At 45.7% G+C, this 21,603-nt stretch overlaps 1 protein-coding gene across 3 annotated transcripts in view; it reads left to right on the plus strand.

The window, feature by feature from the left end:
- Positions 1 to 21,603, plus strand: part of LOC144142278 (uncharacterized) — an 89,948-nt gene that overhangs the window by 13,406 nt on the left and 54,939 nt on the right. For all 3 annotated transcript variants that reach the window (XR_013316932.1, XR_013316933.1, XM_077673655.1), the window contains exons 2-3: positions 21,069 to 21,226; positions 21,304 to 21,377. Coding sequence is in view for 1 of the 3 variants with exons in the window: in XM_077673655.1 (XP_077529781.1) it covers positions 21,069 to 21,226; positions 21,304 to 21,377 (232 nt within the window). In the remaining 2 variants the exon portion in view is untranslated. The remainder of the gene's footprint in view (positions 1 to 21,068; positions 21,227 to 21,303; positions 21,378 to 21,603) is intronic.

The raw sequence follows: 21,603 nt of genomic DNA on the forward strand, positions 1-21,603 counted from the left end.
CACACGAAATTCAAAAAAGGGTTAAAAAACCACTCCCAAAGTTCTGGTGGAAGGGCCCGGACTTCACTGGTGACGGCAGCGGCGACTGAGGTCAGGGAGCGAAACTGCGGCGGAAGAGCCGCAGCCGGCGGCAGCGATGGTGTTTCCTCCGCACCTCATTTCCAGTCACCCATGATTTTGTTGATACCCCATTCGCGCAGGCTGTACCTGGTGAAGGGCAGTGGCGTTGGCCTTGTACACTAGCAGTCCGGTCGACGGCTGCAGTGGTTTCGTCCCTCGAACCAGGCATCTGACGGGGAGCGGAATTCCACAACCGATCTTTTCTTCCTCTCGGCTCGTGACCCCCGATTTCTTATCATCATCCAGTTCCCATGTTCTGCATTGGCTTTCTTCTTTCACACCAACAGCGCTTTGTAGTATGCGCTATGTGGTAGTTTTTTCGTTCTCATCTTATTCCCCATGTTCGCGTTTCTATTAATTTTTGGTCGCCTTTTTATCCTACTGCCCCTGCTTCCTCGTGTCTGCGGTGCCATGCCCACCCATGTCATTAAACTACCCCCCGCACAAAAAAGTTGCATGGGTGGAAGCACGCATACTTTCAAAAAAAGGAACAATAGGTATAGAAGTAGATCTGAAAAGAGAAGCACACACAAGATCACAATAAACACTGTCACATCACCGTTGTTTCTAACTACTGACACTGAAATGTCCAAGGTTATGCCAATTAAAATCACAGGATCGCTCAGAATTGAAGCAGCAGCAGAGAACAGCATACAGGTTGGAAGTCAGGAATGTTGTAGGGCTGTTACCAGCCGATGGGTACTTCAGAAATCATTTTCTTCTGTATTTCCAACAGAACTGGTAAGGAAGTTTCAGACGTCTCGGCCTCATCCGTAAGGAGTAACTCTTTCTGCTGCCGTGGGTTTCCGAGACACATTTGTAGCCATAATAAAATCTCTGGTCATCAGTACTGTTCTTCAGTTGTTCCGCATCTGGTTTCTTCAGGCATGGACGCGATTGTATACTAAAGCGCCGTAATCATCTAACTTGGCATATTATAGATATATGCTGTTTTGGAACCGTCTGTTTTTTTACACCGATAGACCGAGTCTTGCGTCGGTTCAGCATACAAGCGTAGTGCCCGAGTAGTCTCCGCATCAAAAAGAAGGGTAAGCTCAAATTTCTGCGGACGAGTTTCTAGCTGCAGTCAAATTTATGTGTCTTTGGGTCTTTGGTACCTATGGTCGAAGAAGGCCTCTTCTTTTTCTTCTGCTTGTGTTTGCCTTTACGCATTTTTCTCACCTCTGGAGGAAGTTTCGGCTCCCTCTAGGCCCGCCTTGATTCCAGCTCATAGCAATCATTTCTGGTATCTTCAGTTCTTTTGTCAACAAAGAAAGGCGATGTTTTTGACTGCGTGCCGGCAGCACCTAGACCTGCAGTTTCTTCCACCGTGATATCTGATAGAACTGAGCAAGAAACAAGCAGAAATCTGCTTTTGTCAAGCCGGGGTTCAACATTTTGACGTGTTATTTGGCTTTGGAACTCGGAACTCTGTATTCCTGTTCCTAAATTATTCTTAGTGGGCAGCATTCGGGTGCCTCGTTGGGAATCATCCCGAAAGGGACTGTGAGATGCACTCTCGGCGATGTTCGTTCTAGGAAGATGGGGCGGACGTGTTCATTGGGAGGGCTTTATGTTGGTACGACATGTCTTGGTGTCGAAAAGTGACTGAGTCTTCCTTGTTTTCCACAAGCTTTCCAGAACTGCAAACTCGTGGCTCAGTTTTACAAGCATCTTTTTGTGAGCCTCCTCCAAAGCCTGCCATTCAGCCTCGTGTTGTGCTTCCAATTTTTCCCGTTCTGCTTCATGCTGCGCTTTTAACCTGGCGCTCTCACTGTCGAGCCACATGCGAAGCTCCTGTCCTTTCAATCCTCTTTGGATACTGTCTGCGATAATTTTGTCTAATTACTCGATCCTCAAGATGTCGCATCCCACTCACAAATCTCTCACCGCTCAGGTCCAAATCTTCTAGTTGTTAACGGAGAATCCTGCTGTGCTGTCGCGGATGCCAGTTGTGAAGTTATTGGCAAGATCTATGGACCTTCATGGTGTCGCGATTTTTCGAGTGAGACGGACCACGGTAGCAACGTGTCAAGACAGTTTATTCCACACAAAATTCAAGGGTTAAAAAACTTCATTCTCGCAGTTCTGGCGGAAGGGCCCTGACTTTACGTGTGACGGCAGTGGCGACCGAGGGCAGGCCGCGAAACTGCTGCAGAACAGCAGCACACGGCGGAAGCTACGGTGCTTCACCCGCGCCTGACGGCGAGATTTGCACCGCCATGGAGCAGCGCAAAGAAAGTGTAGTATTTGTGCTCCGCCACCCCTTTCTCCCTTCTATTTCATGTCTTTGTCGAACCCGCAAGAACATTGTGTGTACGTTGTAGGTGGGTAGTCTTGTCGTTGGTGCAGAGCACCTAAGCTCTCCGGCGGGTTCCGAGGAACGATGTGTTTCTATGTAAAACGCGTATGGTGGCACTTGAGACCGAAGCATCCAGTGGCATGGGTATTGTGGCAGCGGAAGGGTTCGAACGTGGGACAGGGATTTAAGCTTTGAACACAAGAGCTAACAATGCTGCGCGGGCATTGAGCATTCTGAAAGGTGAAGCGGTTGCAGTTTGTTCCCTTTTCCTCACCTATTTCCTGCGTTTTGTCGAACCGGCAAGGTCCACGTGTGTGTGTGTTTCTTGTGGGTATGCAGTCTCGCAGTGCACCCAAGGCGCGTGCTCCTTTTGAGGGTATTGCTGCAGAGTGCGGAACATTCAATTTTCGAACACGACAGCATTGCTTCTAGAGATTTCGTGACGCTGAATACCCCGAAATGACGCGCCGATAAAACGTCCGTACGACGGATCGCAGAGTCTGACGAACACGTACGTTATAAACAAGTAAGTTCAAGTTGTAAGAAGCTGTAATAGTCCTTTGCACAAGAGGGACGACGGCGACCGGCCCGGCTACCAAACCGGCAGACAGCGCTCGCAACAGTATGTAGCATTCTCTACAATTATTAGCAGTTGAGTAGGTCTGTTTGGTCTTCGTCTTTTGGGCATAGACAATTAGTCACTGTTAGACGCTAAACTACAGACGCACTGCACCTGTTGGCTCAGTCTGTGAGGTAAATTAGTTGTAATGTTCCATTTAGGCATTGGAAAGGACGCTCATCAATTTATCAACACGTGGCCATTATTTAGGAGTCGCGAGAGCCTCTTCTGATCTTATGTTCTGCTTCCTCCAATCAACATGTAACAGCTTTATCATTTACATTAAACACATTTTAGTACATAAAGATCGGTAAGATAATGTAGGCGTTGAGAAGCAATATGCATTCGTGCTAATACGTTGATGGACGTGAAGATAGAATGAATGAATGTAAATTATGGTCTAAATTTCTCATTAAAAAGCAGCGGTGGTACCCGTTAGGGGAGGCGGGCAGGTTATTTAGCTAGGTCCGGAATTTTATTTGATATTTGTTTCTAATTGTTTTGGCGATTTGATAATTATTTTGGATCTAAAAAAGGAGAGTTTGTTTCCCATTGATTGTAGTTCTTTAGCGTAATCTTCTTGCACATGAACTGGAATTCTGAAGTATTCCAGATTCGGCTTTAAGCGTTATAACATGTCACTTATCTTTCTCAGTTTGTTACAATAATACAATTGAAGTCCAATATTCCGAAAAATTCTTCTGCTTTCCCAAAGGGCAGTTTTCTAGAACCGTTCTTATTCGATATTTATATCATTGACATTGTTTAGATACACCCGTCCGTGAAGTTCGTTATTTACGTAGGAGACACGAGTTCGTTTATTGCAGAAGAGGCTACGGAGAGGTAACACAAAGGAGGTAAAGAGGTCTTCGGCAAATCAGCCGTAGGGGCTTTGTTGCACTGAGTTCTTGAATAACACGAAACAATATAAAGCACCTATTTTTTCTTAAAACGGTCAACATGTCAATAAAAGCCAATGTTTGGTTTCGAATGGCTGTACTGTAGAGATTGTAGACAGCTTTGAATCCGTAGTAGTACTTTTTACCAAACACATGGTTTAGGAATTGCGCGGTGACCAAGTAGTCGACAATCTGTCAAGAGAAACGGATTGCGTTACACGAACAGTGACCTATTTGAGATAAAAACAAATGTACTGATTTATTATTGGTGGTACCTGTGGTTTATAAACTACTCTTTTCTTTTTTGGGCCCAACAAAGGTAGCAAACATTCCTCAAGTAAATAGGTTGCAAAAAAGCTCTTCAAATTATACCGAATGTTGCAATAAATCAGCCAAATATATATTTGTTCAGATCGTATGGATTAGTCATCAGCGACAATTAGTGCAGTTACAGTAATGGAAGGCGTTGTTAGCTAAAGGCATAGGCTAACATTTACTATTTCTACTCTGTACAGCGTAGCCGCTAATAAACAATTATACACACGAACTGATTATTGGACTCGCCGTCCCCCTAGAACATATTATGGCGACCACTTGATGCAAAACTTTATCCGGAAAATTTAAATGTCTTGGTGAGCCATGGAAACCGAGTTACATTCAACGATCGACTTGATTTATGTGTATATCGTTGTGTTTGCGGGCCATTGTAACGAATATTGTAGCAATTCTGGTTAGTTGTACTAGCTTTGTTATTCCTTTTTTTGTTTCTATTGTCTGCAAATTGTACAGTATCCATGTAAGTGTTGTATAGAAGTTTGTAGGATGCAGATTTTGGTTCTTCTCTGATGTTTATAAAAAATTGTTTTTTCACTGTCGAATGCCATTTTTATAACGTAAAAGAAAAGTAGTCATAACGAAATTTTAAATATTTTTTCTAATAGAATAAATAAAAGTCCATACCATAAAGTACATTGGGCCCTGTTTTTGTGCTTTCTTCTCTACCTCAAGCTGCTATCATCGTAAGCCCAATCGCCAGGGCAGCCTGCCGCATCAGACTAATGAAGTTTCTCGTTAAGAAATGCTTCGTGACGCCGGTCTTGTCTGCCATCGTCCTCGTCTTCTTTGTGAATAATCCTACCATTATTGTGTACAGATAGCCCAACAACAAAATTAATAGAAAAGTGCGTCACTTTGCGCTGCTCCTCCATGGTAATCGCGAAAAAAATGAATCCTTATGGGGCATCATATGTTTCGTTTTGGAGAACAAGATTCGGTTCCGTCACTACCGTCACCAAGTGGAGAAAAAAGTAAACAGATGATAATTCCCAACGATTTACGAGAACAGGTTTTTCAGGCGGCAAAGACAAAAATTATGTCAGGTCATGACAGAACATAGCAAACTTCCAAACGTCCTTTCGGGACGCTGTTGTGGCCTTGTGGAAGTGAAAGGGCACTCATACTAATGATTTCATATTTGCCAAACACTGACAAAAAATCTTTAATCCGGCCATTACAAAATTTAAGCCCGATGATACGGCCCGGAATACTGAAATAGGCTTGGTTTCACCGCTGTTTCTAGAACCGTAGTGGGTTATAAACAGTGCCCCACGGTCACCGCCATCAAGAGGGTCAGCGAGGATAAAGAACCTCCTAAGTCAGCCTCCGTTCCAAGATTTCTGCTAGGAGCTTCTTTCCTATTGGGTTCCCCAGACGGCTCCTTAGTCGAACACTCCACAAACCAGAGGAGCATTTCAATTTTCAATTTTAAACTCCTAACGAAACCTGTCCGTCAAGGCAACCAAAACTGAGGCGCGAAGTATTGTCTACTGGGATTTTATGGCCAGCTCAGGGGCATTATCATGGTCAACCCGAAAGTAGAAAAGCATATGGAACGAGCTAACTCCAAGAAGAGACGACATACTCTCAGCCGTGCAGTAATGCCATGTTTATCTTCGTTGTAGCGAAAGCTTTAACGTTTAACATATGGGTTTTCTGAAACGGCCTTTCAGTATTTTGTACATAACTGATATGCACAATACACGCGTTCTTTTTTGTACAATATTGAGGCATAACATGGCAGAGAAATCATAAAAATGTGGCTTACTTGACTAAGACTTCACCATTGCTAATCACAAAAAAGTTAATAGCCACCAACACAATAAATGCTCATTCAAGACGAGGGTTTGCCAGAAAAGGTTTTCAATTACGGGACAGTGTTTGGAGCAGCGGCGCCCTTTTGAAAAGCCGCACCTCATATATGTGCCATTGCGATGCCGCGAAATACAATAAAGGGGCGGACCTTCGAAAGAGATAGCCCACCACAAGCTGGCTGAAACGCTGCAAGAGCAGAGCGTCACTGCTGGTTTAGGATGTCTTTTACCTGGTGATTGAAAGTACGTAGTTGCGCACTTATATACAACAGTTCGACCGAGGTACCGATGGTTCTCACTATTTCCTCGTTGCAACGAACTTGTGGCTAGCGTTATCGTAGAGGATTGAGTCAACTGCCCGCCAGCTTAGCGGGCGCAAGCCCCCGCGAGTGACTACGCCACGCTCAACGAAAAAACAGCCTTGTGACGAGTTTGCTGGGACGCACCTCACCGTGATGTGCTCGGCGGCGCACAGCGTTAGTAAAAGCCGAGTCATTCAATGTGTTTCTGGTTTTAAAACTCCCGGCCAAGTTTCGTACGGGGGCAAAGGCTATCGCGGAAGCGCCACTGCAGATCGGAGGGCATCGGGCGCCGCCGCCGCTGCTCTGTAGCCAGACCGGCAGGCAGGAACGCAGTAGCAGCATGTAGGCTCACATCAAATGTTTCGTCACTCAGAAAATGATAAGGCCATTTCACCGGACCACGACACGTAAAGTGAAAGCGCACTGCTCATAAGGCACCGAGCGTTTGTTTCCTGCCAAACAAGCTCTGAACACTTGCCTTGCTTCCCTGCTATCAAAACCAGCACCGCTGCGCGGCCTCCCTGGGTAGCGCGAGAATTCTCCCATGGAGTGACGGCAGAGTTTCATGACCAGGAAAGCATTGAAGGCCTCTGGTAAAAGTGATGCAGGCAGCCACATACCAACCTTGCAGGCGCGAACCCTCTGCTAAAGCAAGCAGCAGGCCATGAAGTATGCCACTTTCTGCTCATTCGCTCGGCTCATTGCTGACCCTTCTGATAGGGACAGACAACCCACAAGTAATCCTTCCCCTTCTTTGTTTGTAGTCGCTGCGGGACTGATATTTCTGCTGTTACGAAGGGCCTTTTGGGTGATTTTCCCGCTTTTAAGAGAGTCATTCCATCACCACTAGCATTACAAAGACAAGTATAGGTTGTGAACCATGCTGGCATGAGCTAATAAATGTTAAGAAATTTTTCTGACCTAGAGAAAACTGCATTCTGCTAGTGCAGTTGAGCTAGTGGAAAGGACCAAACACGAGGGTGGGCTGGGAAGATAGAAGTCATTGCGTAGGGTCATGAAACGCCATTTTGACTGAAGCAAGAAGATTCTCTGCCAGTTTCAGGAGAAACCCTTAAATCTCAATGGGAAGATTCACTCGTTCACAGCTAGATAAATAGGAGATGGAGGAGGTAGCCCTTATTGTGGCCGGAAGACTCTACGTCAAGTGGGGGAAGGGGAAGTAGAAGGTGGGGTGTTTGTAACTGGGGACATCTTAAGTGTGTATAGTTCGACACAAAACAGGTGGGCTCCTTGAGAATGGTGAAGACGCCGCGTGGGGTGAGGAGAGCAGGCTCACGACTCTAGACTGCTCGCGCTAGACCGCTTTTTAGGGAAAAGTGTGCAATTACAGCCAGCATGTAGGGTTCTAGTGTACGAGGGTCGATGTAAAGAGAGGTTGTATTTGGAGGAGGCTTGAAGGTTCTGTAGCGCGCGAACTTCGGGCAGTGCCGAATTAGGTGCTGGAGATTGGCGGGACTGGGGGAGGCGCAGAAGGGACATCGAAGGGGTAGAGAGAGACGGGGTGTACCATTTACGGAAGGTCTCAGGGGTAAGGCTAGCATTAGCAAAATATTTGTTTATGAAAATTTCGGGTGATATTGGGAGCGGGGGAGGGCGGATAAAAAGCTGGTTGGAGTCAGGGCCTTGAGGCGGTTTTTTTTTTCCTTTTTGTAACGTAGAAGCTGTATCGCTGGTGGTAGTGTCTCAGTAGGTGGAGGAGCCAAGTAGGGTAGCAGCGGAGGACTAGAGGTTATACACTCCCGCGCAGCCGAGTGGGCTGCCTGTTTCCCCGGTGATGATTCCTCGTGTCCAGGTGACCAGTCGATGCGAACATGAATGCCGCTAGATTTCAAGATGGAGATCTCATGAATGATTTTGTTCGCGATGGTATTGGTCGACGTAGGACATTTTAGAGCCCGTAGGGCTTCAACAGAGTCTGTCAGGATGCGTATCTGGGAAGGCACGGAGGAATGAAAGTCAACCATAAGGTAGTCTATGGCTTGAACAATAGCATGGAGTTCCGCTTCGAGGATGGTAGCACATGGAATATTAAGGGGTAGTTTGCCTTGGCTGGAAGGGAGGTCAGGAGAAGCCCATGCGGTGCCAACTAGCGGAGGAGAAATGCTCGCGTCGGTGTAAATGTCGATTTCATGGGGGAGTTTACTGTTTCGGAGAGCGTTGATGCGGGCAGCGCGGACGGGGCGGGTGTTGCGCGGGACGGGATGGGTGGCCGTAGAGTCCGTGACAGAAGGGCGGCTCCACGGAGCGAGAGGCGATGGGATGTGGGGGGGTTCAGGCAGCTTGAGATTATTCCAGGCGATGATACAGACACCTTGATGAGTTAGTGTGCGCTTATGAAGGGATTGATTCACTTGCTCTTTAATTATATTTTCCAGTGGGGGAAGAGCAACTCCAGCTTGCAAGCTCTCCAGACGAGTATGTTTTGGTAGTCCGCTGATGGTGCGAAGGGTGGCTCGGTGCAGGTGTTGAAGCGTTCTCATGGCCGTTTGTGAGGTCGTAGGTTTGGGCTGCGTATGGTATGGTACCAACTGCGACAGCGTGGGCTAAAGTTTGGGTTGCCTTCTGGCTTGCTCCACCAAATTTGTTCGAGAGGCGATGTATGGAATGTTGAATTGTTTTCCATTTAGCTTTCAGTTGCTGTAACCATATTGGCGGGCTGTTTTGGGGTACGATTGGGATTCCGAGTAGTCGTATGGGTTGAAAACTAGCTTTTATAGGAGTACCTGCGAGAAGAATAGTTGGATGGTTATAGTGTGGAGGGGGTTTGTGGCCAAATACAGGTAAGAATTCGGTTTTTTCGGTGGCTAATTGCAAACCAAGAGAGGCCAAGGAGCATTCAAGGCTATTTCCGGCGGCTTGTAGTTCGGTTTGCACGTCTTCGGACCATGAAACGTCCTCCGATTCAGTATGGTTACATCGTCTGCATATATTGTGAATCGTGCAGCAGAGACACCTTCGAGATTTCGAGCGACCCTCATCATGGCGAGATTAAATAGTATCGGGGAAAGTATGGATCTTTGAGGTACCCCGCGGTCAAGGTAGTAAGTGCGAGGAGTCCAGCCTGGGTGAGATCCTTGAAGTCGTATTGGCCGAGCGTTTTTTTAAGATAAATAAAATAACTTCTAAACTTGAGGCAGCTAGCCGTACGTGGGTCGTAATTGCGTACGTAAAAATTGATTTGCCGTGTAGGGTAACCAGGGTGTTTCCATCAGAATCGCTGATTATTGGCAGCTCCAGAGTAAGTTTTTATCTCACAAAACAGAAAATATTTGTGTAAATCGGTTGCGATTATTTCACGTATCCAAATACCCAGATTAGAGGAGTAAGGTAACTGCTCAACGCCGATGCTGAAATTCGAAGCTCTCGTCCAATTATCGTAAGGTGTACCACGTGTCCATTTGTACTAGGCGATGCCTTAAGTGTAGAAGCGCCTCGAGGATTTCAAGCTCCCTTCTTTTCCTTGTTATTTTTTTTTCAAATAACGTTATATTTATCCACGCCCTCCTCACCGACGCGCTGCAGGGAATCTCGTTTCGGAAGGACCAAGTGGCCCGGCTTCGTGAGGAAAGCGAACAGGTCCGTCGTGAGAGCATATCAGGGCTTTGCTCGGCAGGCCGATGTTGTTGTCTCCTTCCGGGAGGAAATTCGCTGCCTGCGTCGCTATTCTCTGCGGTTGTGGCGGCTCCAACGCTGCCAGCCCCTGCCGCATCCCCCTCGCCGACATCAGCCACTGCCGGGGGTGTGCAGGGTAATGTAGTTGCATTTGTCCCTGCCCCGGTCACTGGGATTGTACAGCCGAAGGGACGCGCAGCTCACCTTCAACCGTCGTATGGCAATTCCGACCCGGATCAACCACGGTGGTTTCACCGAAATTAACACACTCGGCTGACCAACAACCGACACGTTACGTATCTCGGCGGCCACCTGCTATGTTCGTTTCTAGGCTGTCACCGGAGACTACTAGTGAAGCCTTGTCCTCCCACCTCACCACTTTGAACGCCTTTCCTGTGACCTGCAAACGACTGAAAACAAGGTTCACCAACTATGCGTCGTTTCATGTCGTGTTCTCCGATGAGTAGTTCGAACACTTGCTAGACCCATCGTTGTGGCCGAACGGGTGCCTCTTTAAAAGGTTTTTAGGCCCTCTTCACGAATCCATGCTACACAAATCTGAAACATCTAATAATAATCCACCCTGATGCGCCTGAACATTCTCTATAAAAACGTTCGTGGGCTACGGACAAAGGCTAGCGAGTTTTTTATTCCGTATCTTCATCCGATTTTCATATTATTCTTACGGAAACCTGGCTTGAACCAGATATTGCCTCCGGGGACTATTTTACCAAAAATAATAATGTTTACCGCAGTGACCGGGACTGTACAAAAGGTAAAAGTTTTGGTGGGGGTGTTCCCATAGCTGTGGATTGTTCTGTTACTTCCTTGAGGTGCAGTGATAACGAAACTGTAGATGAGTCTGTCTGGGTTGAATTATGCTGCCCAGGTAAGCGGAATATATTACTTTCTACATTTTACTTTTCTCCAAATCTTCATCCACATGAGTATGAGTCGGGCATTTCGGCCATCGAAACATCGTCACCTCAAATCCCCATCATGACTTCTGTATCGCTGGCGATTTTAACGCACCTGGTATCGACTGGTTGGATGGTATTCTCCAGCATCAATACCACTATGCCATAAGGAAAGGCACCTGCCTTCTCGACTTCATTTTTTTGCTGACCTGCAGCAAAACAAATTTGTAAAAAACTGCAACGGAAACACGTTTCACCTTTGCTTTTCCAATCTCCATTCTCCCAGTGTTTCCAAGTCCGACTTTCATCTTGTGTGTCCTGAGAAGTATCATCCCCCCTTGCATCTTTCTTTACCGTGTTCCCCTCAGTTCATTCGCTCCTGTCCATCTGCCCGTCCTGCCTTCAACTTTGCCGCTGGGAACTACGTAGGTTTTTATAATTACCTGTTGGAGTTTGATTGGTCCAAGGTTTTGAACGCTGGAAAAGTTGATGAGCAAGTCGAGCAATTTTCTTCTCTTATGCAAAAAGGTATGCGCAGATTCATCCCGCGTAAGCGGCCCTGGAACTCTAAATTCCCCGCTTTGTTTTCAGGTGAGCTCCGCGTGGCCTTTTAAACATAAGAAGCGTGCCCATTGGAAGGCACGGCGGACAAATAGTGAGTCATGGCAACAGCAATTTGTCTATAACAGGTCTTTGTGCAAAGTGCTCTATAAGCGGGATCGGTTACTGTACATCTCTGCTGTTGAATATGATGCTACGCGGAGTTCCAAATGCTTCTGGCAGTACGTCCGTTTTTGCTTCGGCACGAAGAACCGAGAACACATCAGCCTTCTCGATGAAAAGGGAAATGATATCGCTTCTGTTGCCGATGCATTTGCTGAGCACTTCAGTTTAGTATTTGACCCAATACCCTCTCCCGCGGCCGCGAACTGTCTTTTTCGAACTTCTGTATCACCCTTATATGCGAAGAAGACGTTCTCAAGGCAGTCAAACGGCTAAAGCCATCTCTTTCCTCTGGTCTGGATGGAATTCCCTCCGAACTACTAAAAGCTGACGGGGTCATACTAGCTCCGATCCTCGCTTCTATATTTAAAAACTGTATAAAATCATCTTCCTTCCCGCGCCTTTGTAAAGTCGCGCGTATTGTTCCTTTGTTTATGTCTGGATTGAAAACAACGGTAGAAAACTACAGGCCAATTTCTGTCCTCTGCTAGGCAAGCAAACTGTTCGAATCAATTTTGCACGTAATTTTGTCGAGTAGTGTCAAAACCACCCTTCTTTCAGAACAACGCGGTTTTTTATCGAGCCGTTCAACTACTAGAAACCTTGTGCCTTTTATGTCCTTTGCCTCGGAAGCTGTGCATAGACGGGGTCAGCTCGATACCGTGTACTGTTACCTCAGCAAAGCGTTTGACGCAGTTGACCATTCCTTGCTTCTGCATAAAATGTCTACCTATAAAATTCCAGTTTTCTTCGTGGAGTGACTCAGCAGCTATCTTAATAATAGGTCATGTTTTGTCTCTGTTAATGATAAAGAATGTGCTGCCTGCTATGCTTCCAGTGGTGTGCGTCAGGGATATGCTCTAGGGCCCCTTGTGTTTTCTTTGTTTGTTAATGACGCCTCCGCCTATATAAATCACTATTGTTTTCTGTTATATGCTGATGACATCAAAATATTTAAAGAAGTTACTAGCGCTGAAGATTGCAAAGCTCTTCAATCTGATGTGGATGCTTTTAGCAACTGGTGCTCCGCGAACAAACTTGCTCTTAGTGGCACTAGAACGAAGGTTATGTCCTACACTCGTAAAACAAACCCCATACTTTATCTGTACGTTGTAAAAAGTGGGCCACTACCGCGTGTGTTGAAAATATCTGACTTTGGAGTGGTATTTGACAGTGCGCTAAACTTTTCTGCTCATGTGGATTCAATTTCTAAGCGCGCCTTTGCCGCTTGGGGTTTGTCTGTCGAATATAAAGAGAATTCAGCAACCCTGTCTCACTACTAAAGCTTTATTTGTCTGTTGTCCACCTTATTTTAGAATATGCCTCTGTTATTTGGAACGGCATGTGCCAGTCGAACCGAAATATACTTGACAAAGATCAAAATAAGTTCATATCTATCCACAAACATCGTTTCTCCCGCCACAGTGGCAATGGTTCAGAGTTTTCACTTCTAATCCTCTCCAAAGTTTGAAGTCAAGACGAACCAATGCTGACCTAATTTTTTTATTTAAACTTGTACGCGGGATTATTTTTTCTTCGGTGTTGCTTGCAAATGTAAATCTTAGAGTACAGTCGAAACTTACCCGTAAGTCTCGTAAGACATGCAATAGACACTGTACATTGCACCGCCTTCAAGAAACATACAATCTCTACTCCCATAATATTGACCTGTTTCATACACCCCTTCGGTATTTTATGTGCGACCTTCTTACTTCTGGCTCTCCCTGACTTGGTTCCGACCAGTTTTAATTCTATTTTGATTGCCCCTTTTCCGTTTATGTTGCTCGCCTTTGTTACTGTTCCTACTCATATATATCTGTCCGTTTGTATTGTCAAATTTTTATGACAGTGTGTTTTATCGTTTCGTGATTGTTCCAACTTTATTGTGCCGAAATCATTGATTTTGTTAAATGACCTTTATTCTTAATTCTAGTTTTTTTCTTCGCTTGTATTTTGTTGTTCTTCTCACGCATGAATGTATTTGTGTTGTCGTCTGTCTTTTTCTTAAGTGCGCCAAAAGAAAGGCTACGGCTGTACCTGGGCACTATAATAAAGAGATTGATTGATTGATTGATTAATCATTATTATCTGTACAATTATCTCGGCCGCCCCCACCACCACCAGCGGCACCAACACTGTCACATCATCATCATTTTTAATTATCTTCAACAGGCCGCAAAGAAACTCCCAGAGGGTGTGCCCAGAATGACTCTAAATATTCACGATTCCTCACGCCCCAGAAAATTGCGATGGATAGTGGGAAACGCGGGCTCAGAAAGGGAATCCTGAATGTTGGATGGGAGTGCCCACAAAAAGAAGATAACGTTTACGAGAAGGTAGACACATGGTCGAACTTCGCTATCGCCTTCCCGTTCTCACAAATTTGAGCGGATGAGAAATACTTTTTGAAGATTGGTGATTAGGTTTCTGCGAATTAAAATGTTTGGAAACTATTTGTTCAAGCAAAATATTTTAGTATTCAATAAAAATATTGTGAAGGTATTGTGTTGTAAACGCAGCGCACGAATTGCAGGAAAAGTAGACAAAACTGAGAAATTGTAGCCTAATCAAGTGAAATTAAAGTAACTATGAGTGAATCACGGAGGTAAACAGAAAAAGCGAACGGGGATGTGAGAAAAGAGAAAATTTACTGCATCACCCAAAAGGTGTAAATACAGTAGAACCACGCTGTTGTGTTCCTCACTGTTGCGTTTTCCTGCCTGCAGCGTTGTCATCGATCGCGTCGTAACTCCCATTAGATATATTTTATTGGGAATCCCGCTTTAACGACGCAACTTTAGGTCCATTTCCCTATCGTGCATCACAACCTGACATTCCGAAGCCGCTTGGGCACCGCCATTTTCGCTTTTGATGAGTCTTGGCCAGGAGTTGTCACTGAAGCCATGATTTGAAGCGCAACAAAAACACACGGATGAAGACCAGAGGAGACGAGACAGGCGCTTGTCTCATTGGAAGTTTCACTTCGGAATCCCGGAAGTGCGTGATATTTGTGCCGCCGCACTGTTTTAACGGTGCCGCGCAGCGTTTTTAAGTTTAGTTAGCTGGCAAAAAGCGCAGCCTCAGCGCGTTGTCTGCTGCCCTTCATTGCTACTGTCGGCGCTTTGCACACCACCCATACCGCAACGTACACTAGTTTCTCCAAAGCTTAGAGTGTCTGGCCACTGGCAGACACTACATGCTTTGGAGAAGCTGTCGCGGCAACGCACCTCCTTCGCAATATGTCGCACCTCAAAGTGACGCTAGAAAGCAACGTGGCCTTTCAGGTTTTTGAAAACCGAGTGGTGCTTAAGAGTGGGCGAAAAAAACTGCAAGCTTCTATCCTCGATTTTGTAAGCGTTAGGCTCACATTGCAAAAATAAACCGTTTTTTCAACGGTGCACGGTTTCATTCATTTTGCGTATTACAACGCCGGTGTTCGCGTTTTGGGGCGGTCCGAACGGCGAGGACACGTGTGGTACGGTGATTTCACGACACCCGATTTTCTTGTCGACCTTTACGAGTAGGGTGACGGCGATTGAGTATTACAGTAATTTTACGACGACTAACACGATTTGATGCCCGTCTAATTGCGTGAGGGTTCGAGCTAGGCGTCTTAATTGCTCTTGGCAACACCGAAAGTACACAATAAATGCAAAAAGACCGCTACATTCCCGGAACGGGAAGAAGCCGAGTTGGGAACAATGAGGCTCAAGGTATGGGGTGATTTAGCGATGCCAGTTAGATGCTGGCCCATTTTCGTTGCTTTTCTCCCTCTTACGTTTTCCCGGATGTGACATTATTTGTTCGCGGTCCGGTGAAAAACGTATTGACCGGGCTCTACTCTATATTATTGTGGCGGGAATACTGAATGTGCGTGCCGTAATACCGGCTTTTGATGAGCGCAAAAGTTGGGTTTCTGGAAAAGGCTTATATGCAACAACACTGGCAGATAAACGAATTGCTATTAGCAAAATCGAAAAATATCAGAAACTCTACAGCAGGTGTTGATACAGCTGACATTTTTTAACGCAGCGGAATAGTTGCAATTTTCTTAAATAAAAGTCACATATAATTGTGTGCTCCTTAAAACCAGTACAAAAAATTCACGTTTGTGGGGGTTTATGATGCTTATGAAGCCCTTTTAAGAGTTTATGATGACGATGATGACAATTTGGTTTTTATGGCGCAATTTTAACTAAGGGCATAGAGCGCCAAGGAAAAGTTGTTAATGAGGACGAAGTGATCGTAAGTGTGAAACATTTAACTAAAATGCACGTGAAAGGACGTAAAAGGCAATGAAGATGACTGGTGTAAAGGGCCAGAGTTTCAACATGCATGGTAAGTAATCAGGTGTAAAAATTTGACATCGCTAACAAACCTAAAGGTACACTTGTAGGTGAACATAGGATCGTCCCCTAAAAAGTACCATGGGTGTAGTGGAATGTGTTGTCTGTATAGTTGTGCAAAGTGTTTGTGTCACGTTGTTTCCAGTGTCTTTCCTTGTATGTCTTGGAGATCCAGTGCACATAGGTCTGGGAGATCCAGTGAGCAGGTGCGGGAGTTTTACATGTGTGACCTATCAGCAACCTTGCTAAGGTCACTTCGGTGTGCCGGTTGTGTGAGTCAGTTGTTTATCGTCCCATGTGTTGCTTTATTACATGTAGCTTGTTGTCTGTCTGTTCATTCCAATGTGCCTGCCATTTGTTACGAAGGTGTTGTCGAATTTGAAGCCTACGGTCACTGTGTGGTATTGTTATGTCTACTGTGTGTCTGAGTGAGGCGGCAGCGGCTCTTTCATCACCAACGTCATTGCCAGCAATCCCAGCGTGACCTGGAACCCAGCAAATCACCAGAAAAAGTTTTTGGGCATATGTAGACATGATAGTGTCGAGACTTAAATTGACAATTCGGTTTTTGCAGGGCTTGTGGGATGCCCCTGCACGCACAACGCTCAAGGACACCGTATATATGATCGTCTTAGGAATGGAGTGTTCAAGAATGCGTTGTGCAATAAGAAAGATGCCATAGGCTTCAGCAGAGTAAATTGACGTGTATGTGATCATGGTTCCGCATGCATCATTTTTCTGTCCCATGAGCAGCACAAGACACCATGGTTTCAGCTTTTAATGCGTCACTATAAAATTCTGCACATTGATACGTATACACTATTGACAAGTACTGCTGCAAAACAGCCGTTTTGGGTACGCTGATGTTTTCTATTTTTATAATAAACATGTCCCAAGATACAGGTTGACGCTGCCAGGGTGGTAAAACGTCTGTGAAAGAAGATGTGGAAATGTTTAAAAAAGAGGTGTTGAAAGTGAAAGCTTCCTCTCTCACCCTAAGCGAGAACGGCAAAGAAACGGGCGGACGATTTACAAACAGTGGAGATGTGGATGTATGATTAAAACAAGTTTTGAAAGGATGGTTATTCAGCAATGAACTTTTAAAAGCGCTGAGCTAGCCCATGTACGTACCGTGTTCATCAATGCACCACTTGTTACACTCAGCATACAAACTTTGGAACGGGCTAGTGCGAAAAGCACTCGACACAAGGCGAAGCTCCAAGTGTAGCACCGGGTCGAGCATTCTTAATGCAGTTTTTGTCACCGTCCCATTCAATACACTGCCAGAAGCAGTACACAGGCGTAGCAGGCGTTCTTTGTCGGCACCATACGATTCATTGGTGTGAGAGGACCCTAATCCAAGTCTTTTTTTTCAGACATTTATGTTTCAGTTGCTTGATTTGTGGAAAGAATTAGAGTTTTTGGTCAAACACAACTACTAAAAACTTGTGCTCCTTGTTCACAGGAAGCGATTTGTCATTAGGAGTATTGTCAGGGTCCTTATAGACCCCATGCTCCCTGGAGAACAGAACGGAAAAGCGTTTTGCAGGATTCAATTTAAAACCGTTCCTGTCCATTCACGCGGCAAGTTTGTTGGCCCCAAGCTGGACTGGACGTTCGCAGCTTGACATATTACATGATTTAAAAGTTATCTGCACGTCGTCTACCTACATAGAATAAGAAATTGTAGGTGGCAATGCCTTCCAGGGAGACTTCATCTTTACTATGGAGAGAGTGTTGCTCAACACTCCCCTTTGATGGACGCCATTTTCTTGCACGTGAACCCTTGAGAATGCACTACCGACTCTCATACGAAACGTTCTCTCCGAAAAATAGCAAACAAGGGTGTTCAACAAGTTACCCGATACACCAAATGACGACGTCACTATGAATGCCGTAACGCCAAGTGGTTTAATAGGCCTTCTAGATGTCGAAAAACACAGTAAGATAGAATTGTTGTATGCACGAAGGTATTCCTTATATAGGATTCAAGTGCCACGACTTGGTCGTTCATGGATAGCACCACTCAGAAGCCTGCCTGGCAGCTAACGAGAAAACCATTGTACACAAAAAGCACATCTATCTCCTGTTTACCATCTTCTCCAATAGCTCGCACAGGCTGCATGTCAGGGCGATGAGAGGGTACCTAGAGGGGAACGAAGGGTCCTTCCCTTTCTGAGGAAAGCCACTACCATGGCCTCCCTCTAACACTTTGGAACATGCCCCGAAAGCAAGACTTTGTTGTATAAATGAAGGAGTGCTGCAAATATGTGTGCGTGTAAGTGCTGCATCAAAGTGTACCTAATGTTCTCTGGGTCTGAAGTTGAGGGTTTACATGTGCTCAGAGCAGCCCTTAGCTCATGTAGTGAAAACAGGCAGTTGTAAGAAGTATGTTATTTGCTGTTTTCGCGTAGGTACTTCTTCTGAATAAGCGCCAACTATCTCTTTTTGCCTCACGGCGCACGTGTTTTCCCAACGCCTTTGCCCGTTTGAACCAGAGGAGGTAACTCGACGTAGGGTACCGACGTAGGGTACCGACGAAGGGTACCCCACGCCTTGTTCTGGGCCTCACACACGCACCCGCGTGCAGTCCTTATTCCACCACGGGCTCCTGTGGTTACGCGGCGCACCAGATGCGAGGAGAATTGAATTTTAGGCGGCATCGTGGATGTGCGACGTGAGTAGTTTGGTTGCCAGCAAAACGTGTAGGTGTCTTATGGACGTGTAGATTAGCTTGGATGCCTCTGTAAATGTATTCCAGAGTGGTCTTGCTTCATTGAACCTGTTTGGAAAGATGGACTGCTTGGGCATTTACCCTTCTATGTTATTGAGGTGGGGAAGGGGTCGCTACCATATAGGTTCGTGCCCACACCCCACTCAAGGCATAGAAAGAGAACTGCATAACCAAAAACAGAGTGAAGATACCAGTATGTGATATGCCTTATGTTATGATATATAGACTGTTTTTATTGAAGAGGCATGCTCTGAAGTTGTTACAAATTTTTCGATGAGGCGACTAGGGCATCTGTACGATTACAGCCCTTGAGTGCATTTCGTGCATTGAGGTCACCTATCAGAATGAAAGGTCCGGGTAACTGATCTTCCAGGCACTCAAAATCTCAGCTCGAGAGCTGGAAGCGAGGGAGAATGCCCAGAGAGTATAGTGTTATAAGCCTATTAGACATAATGGTTCGAATGGCCACCTGCCGCTAGGATAGTCTGTAGTTCGACAGTACGGCACGCCAAGGATTTTCGGGCAATGATGGCCACACCGCCTGAGGACCTGCCACCACTACCCCTGTCCTTCCTGAATAGCATGTAACTATTCAAGAAATTTGTGTTCCTGGAGTTTAAATGTGTTTCTTGAACACGCATCACTCTTGGCTGATTGGAATGCAATAACTAATAGACATCACCAAGAGCTTTAAAAAGACCACTGCTGTTCCATTGCATAAAATTTTCCCCTGCAATATTAAGTTTTAGAGCGAGTGGAATATGTGTGTGTTTATGTGGCAAATTTCGGGGCTTCCACTCTAGGAAGGGGTTTTTTCACCTTTTCCACTGACCTTAATGCCTTGGTGACCTTGGTGGCCTTGGTAACCTTGATGCTAGCAGGAACGGCTCGACGTCCAATGCGTCATCTGAAGTCATCAGGGTTCCGTGCGAACCGGTTTCCTTGACTTGGACTTGGCATCCTTCCCCGATCCCTTCGTTGGAACCGCGACCGCCGAGGGCGTCAGGAGCGCCTCGGGTGGCAGAAGCCGTGCGGCGGGGTTGGGTACTTGCGTGGGTGCCTACGTCTCTGTCTCCTTCGTGCCCTCGCGTTTGCTGTGGGACGGTTGAGAGGAAGCAGTACATGCGGCGACATGCCCAACAGATGTGGTGGCCACTTTTTGCAATTGCAAATGTGGTTGCAACTTTTCACAGCTGCGGGACCATTCTGCGTGTGGTCCCTGACAGTTTGCACAGGAGACGGTAGTGGACTTACTGTTTATCGTGGGGTGGTAATGTGAGGAGCATTTCGCTCAGGTCGTGTTGCCGTGGCAAGAAGTTGTGGCGCGGCCGAACAGCTGGCACTTGAAGCAGTGGCGCGGGTTAGGTATGTACGGACGGAGAGCAACCCAATGAAACCAGTATTGATGTGCTCAGGAAGTTTTGATGTGTTGAATGTCGAGATTGTGTGCTTTGTTGATATTTCTACATTGTCACGACGGATGGAAATTCTCTTACAGCTGTAAAGCCCTGATCTTTAAGGCGTTCCATATGGTCGGCCTCTGTTTCGCTTAGCAGATCTGGCTCGGATAGCAAACCCTGCCAGCAGTTGAGGCTGTGATAGGGTGTGACACTGAGGTCCACATGTTGCATGCGGGTTTGGGTCAGGAGATTTGTGGCTTGCTGCTGCATCTTTTCTTCAAACCACGACTTTGCCGGTTCATAGTTTTCTTACCTAGAAAAATTTGCCAATCATTCCTTCAAGGAACTTGGAGACGATGAATACAGACTGGGAGGAGACGGGTTTCGATTTATCTACTGATTCTAGGACCAAAAACTGGGATTGTGGTCAGGTTTCGGAATGTTCATGGTTGGTAGGGATGGGAAGGAAACTTCGGTGTGGCCCCTTTTCAGGGACCGACCATGTTTTGAGGGGGTTTTTGATAAAGCAGGGTATGGGGGTACGCTCTTCAATCTGGTTACCCTGATACCAAGATAGGCCCCGGAGCTCCCTGCCTAGTAAACAAAGAGCCCATCTGCCGAAGCTTGACCTGGGCTTCGACGGCCACCGCTTGAGGTTTCTGCCCTTCACCCTAAAACACCTTACCATGGTCGGATACAGCGTGAGAATGGGGGTTAGGGTCCGCGGTGTCGCCAATACCGTCACCAAAATTACTCAAGGTGCGCGGTGCAGGGCCCTTTTGGGAGTGCTGACTATTTTTTTTTGTGTGGTCAAAAATCTTTTCTTTCCGGACAAGCCACCGATATATTTAAAAAAAATATTTACGTTAGCCATCGTAATATTTGTACGCTTTTGTAACCAGTTCTTATCCTGCGCCTTTTAGTTTTTGAACGAAGGATATATTCGGACTACTGTCGTCGCTACACGAATTCGGGGAAATTACAACATGGATCCCAAATATTTTTGCCGGGACGATAAAATAGAGTGTGTCAGCAGCAAGAATTTTATTTCGACGTCCAACTTCACATTCAACCTTAATAGGTAAGCTCAAACAACTTTGTACACGCAATGGGTGCGTTCTGGAGTAATGAGTATAATGGTATTTTTTACGTTTTTAGGGAAACAGAGAAATGGTATGGAGTGTTTCTTCGGTCAACAAAAAAAACGACATCGGCGCTTCTTATAAATCCAGGTATTGTGAACGGTTTACACTGCACCCACTGTTTCGCTGACTGTTTAATAATTTTGTAATAGGTTGTCCATAACACGTAATTCTTAAATCCAACGAACCATTTCACAAAAACACTTATCTCATCATTCAGGTATATTAATTTGTTACTGATAGTAATTTTTGTAATTTTTCCATCTTTAGATTTTCAGAGCATAACCGAGAGACATACATTCTGCGTCAGTACATA

Source organism: Haemaphysalis longicornis, unplaced genomic scaffold (genome assembly GCF_048455015.1).
Source record: "Haemaphysalis longicornis isolate Haplotype H1 unplaced genomic scaffold, Haemaphysalis longicornis Haplotype H1 scaffold_6, whole genome shotgun sequence".
NCBI lineage: Eukaryota > Metazoa > Arthropoda > Arachnida > Ixodida > Ixodidae > Haemaphysalis > Haemaphysalis longicornis.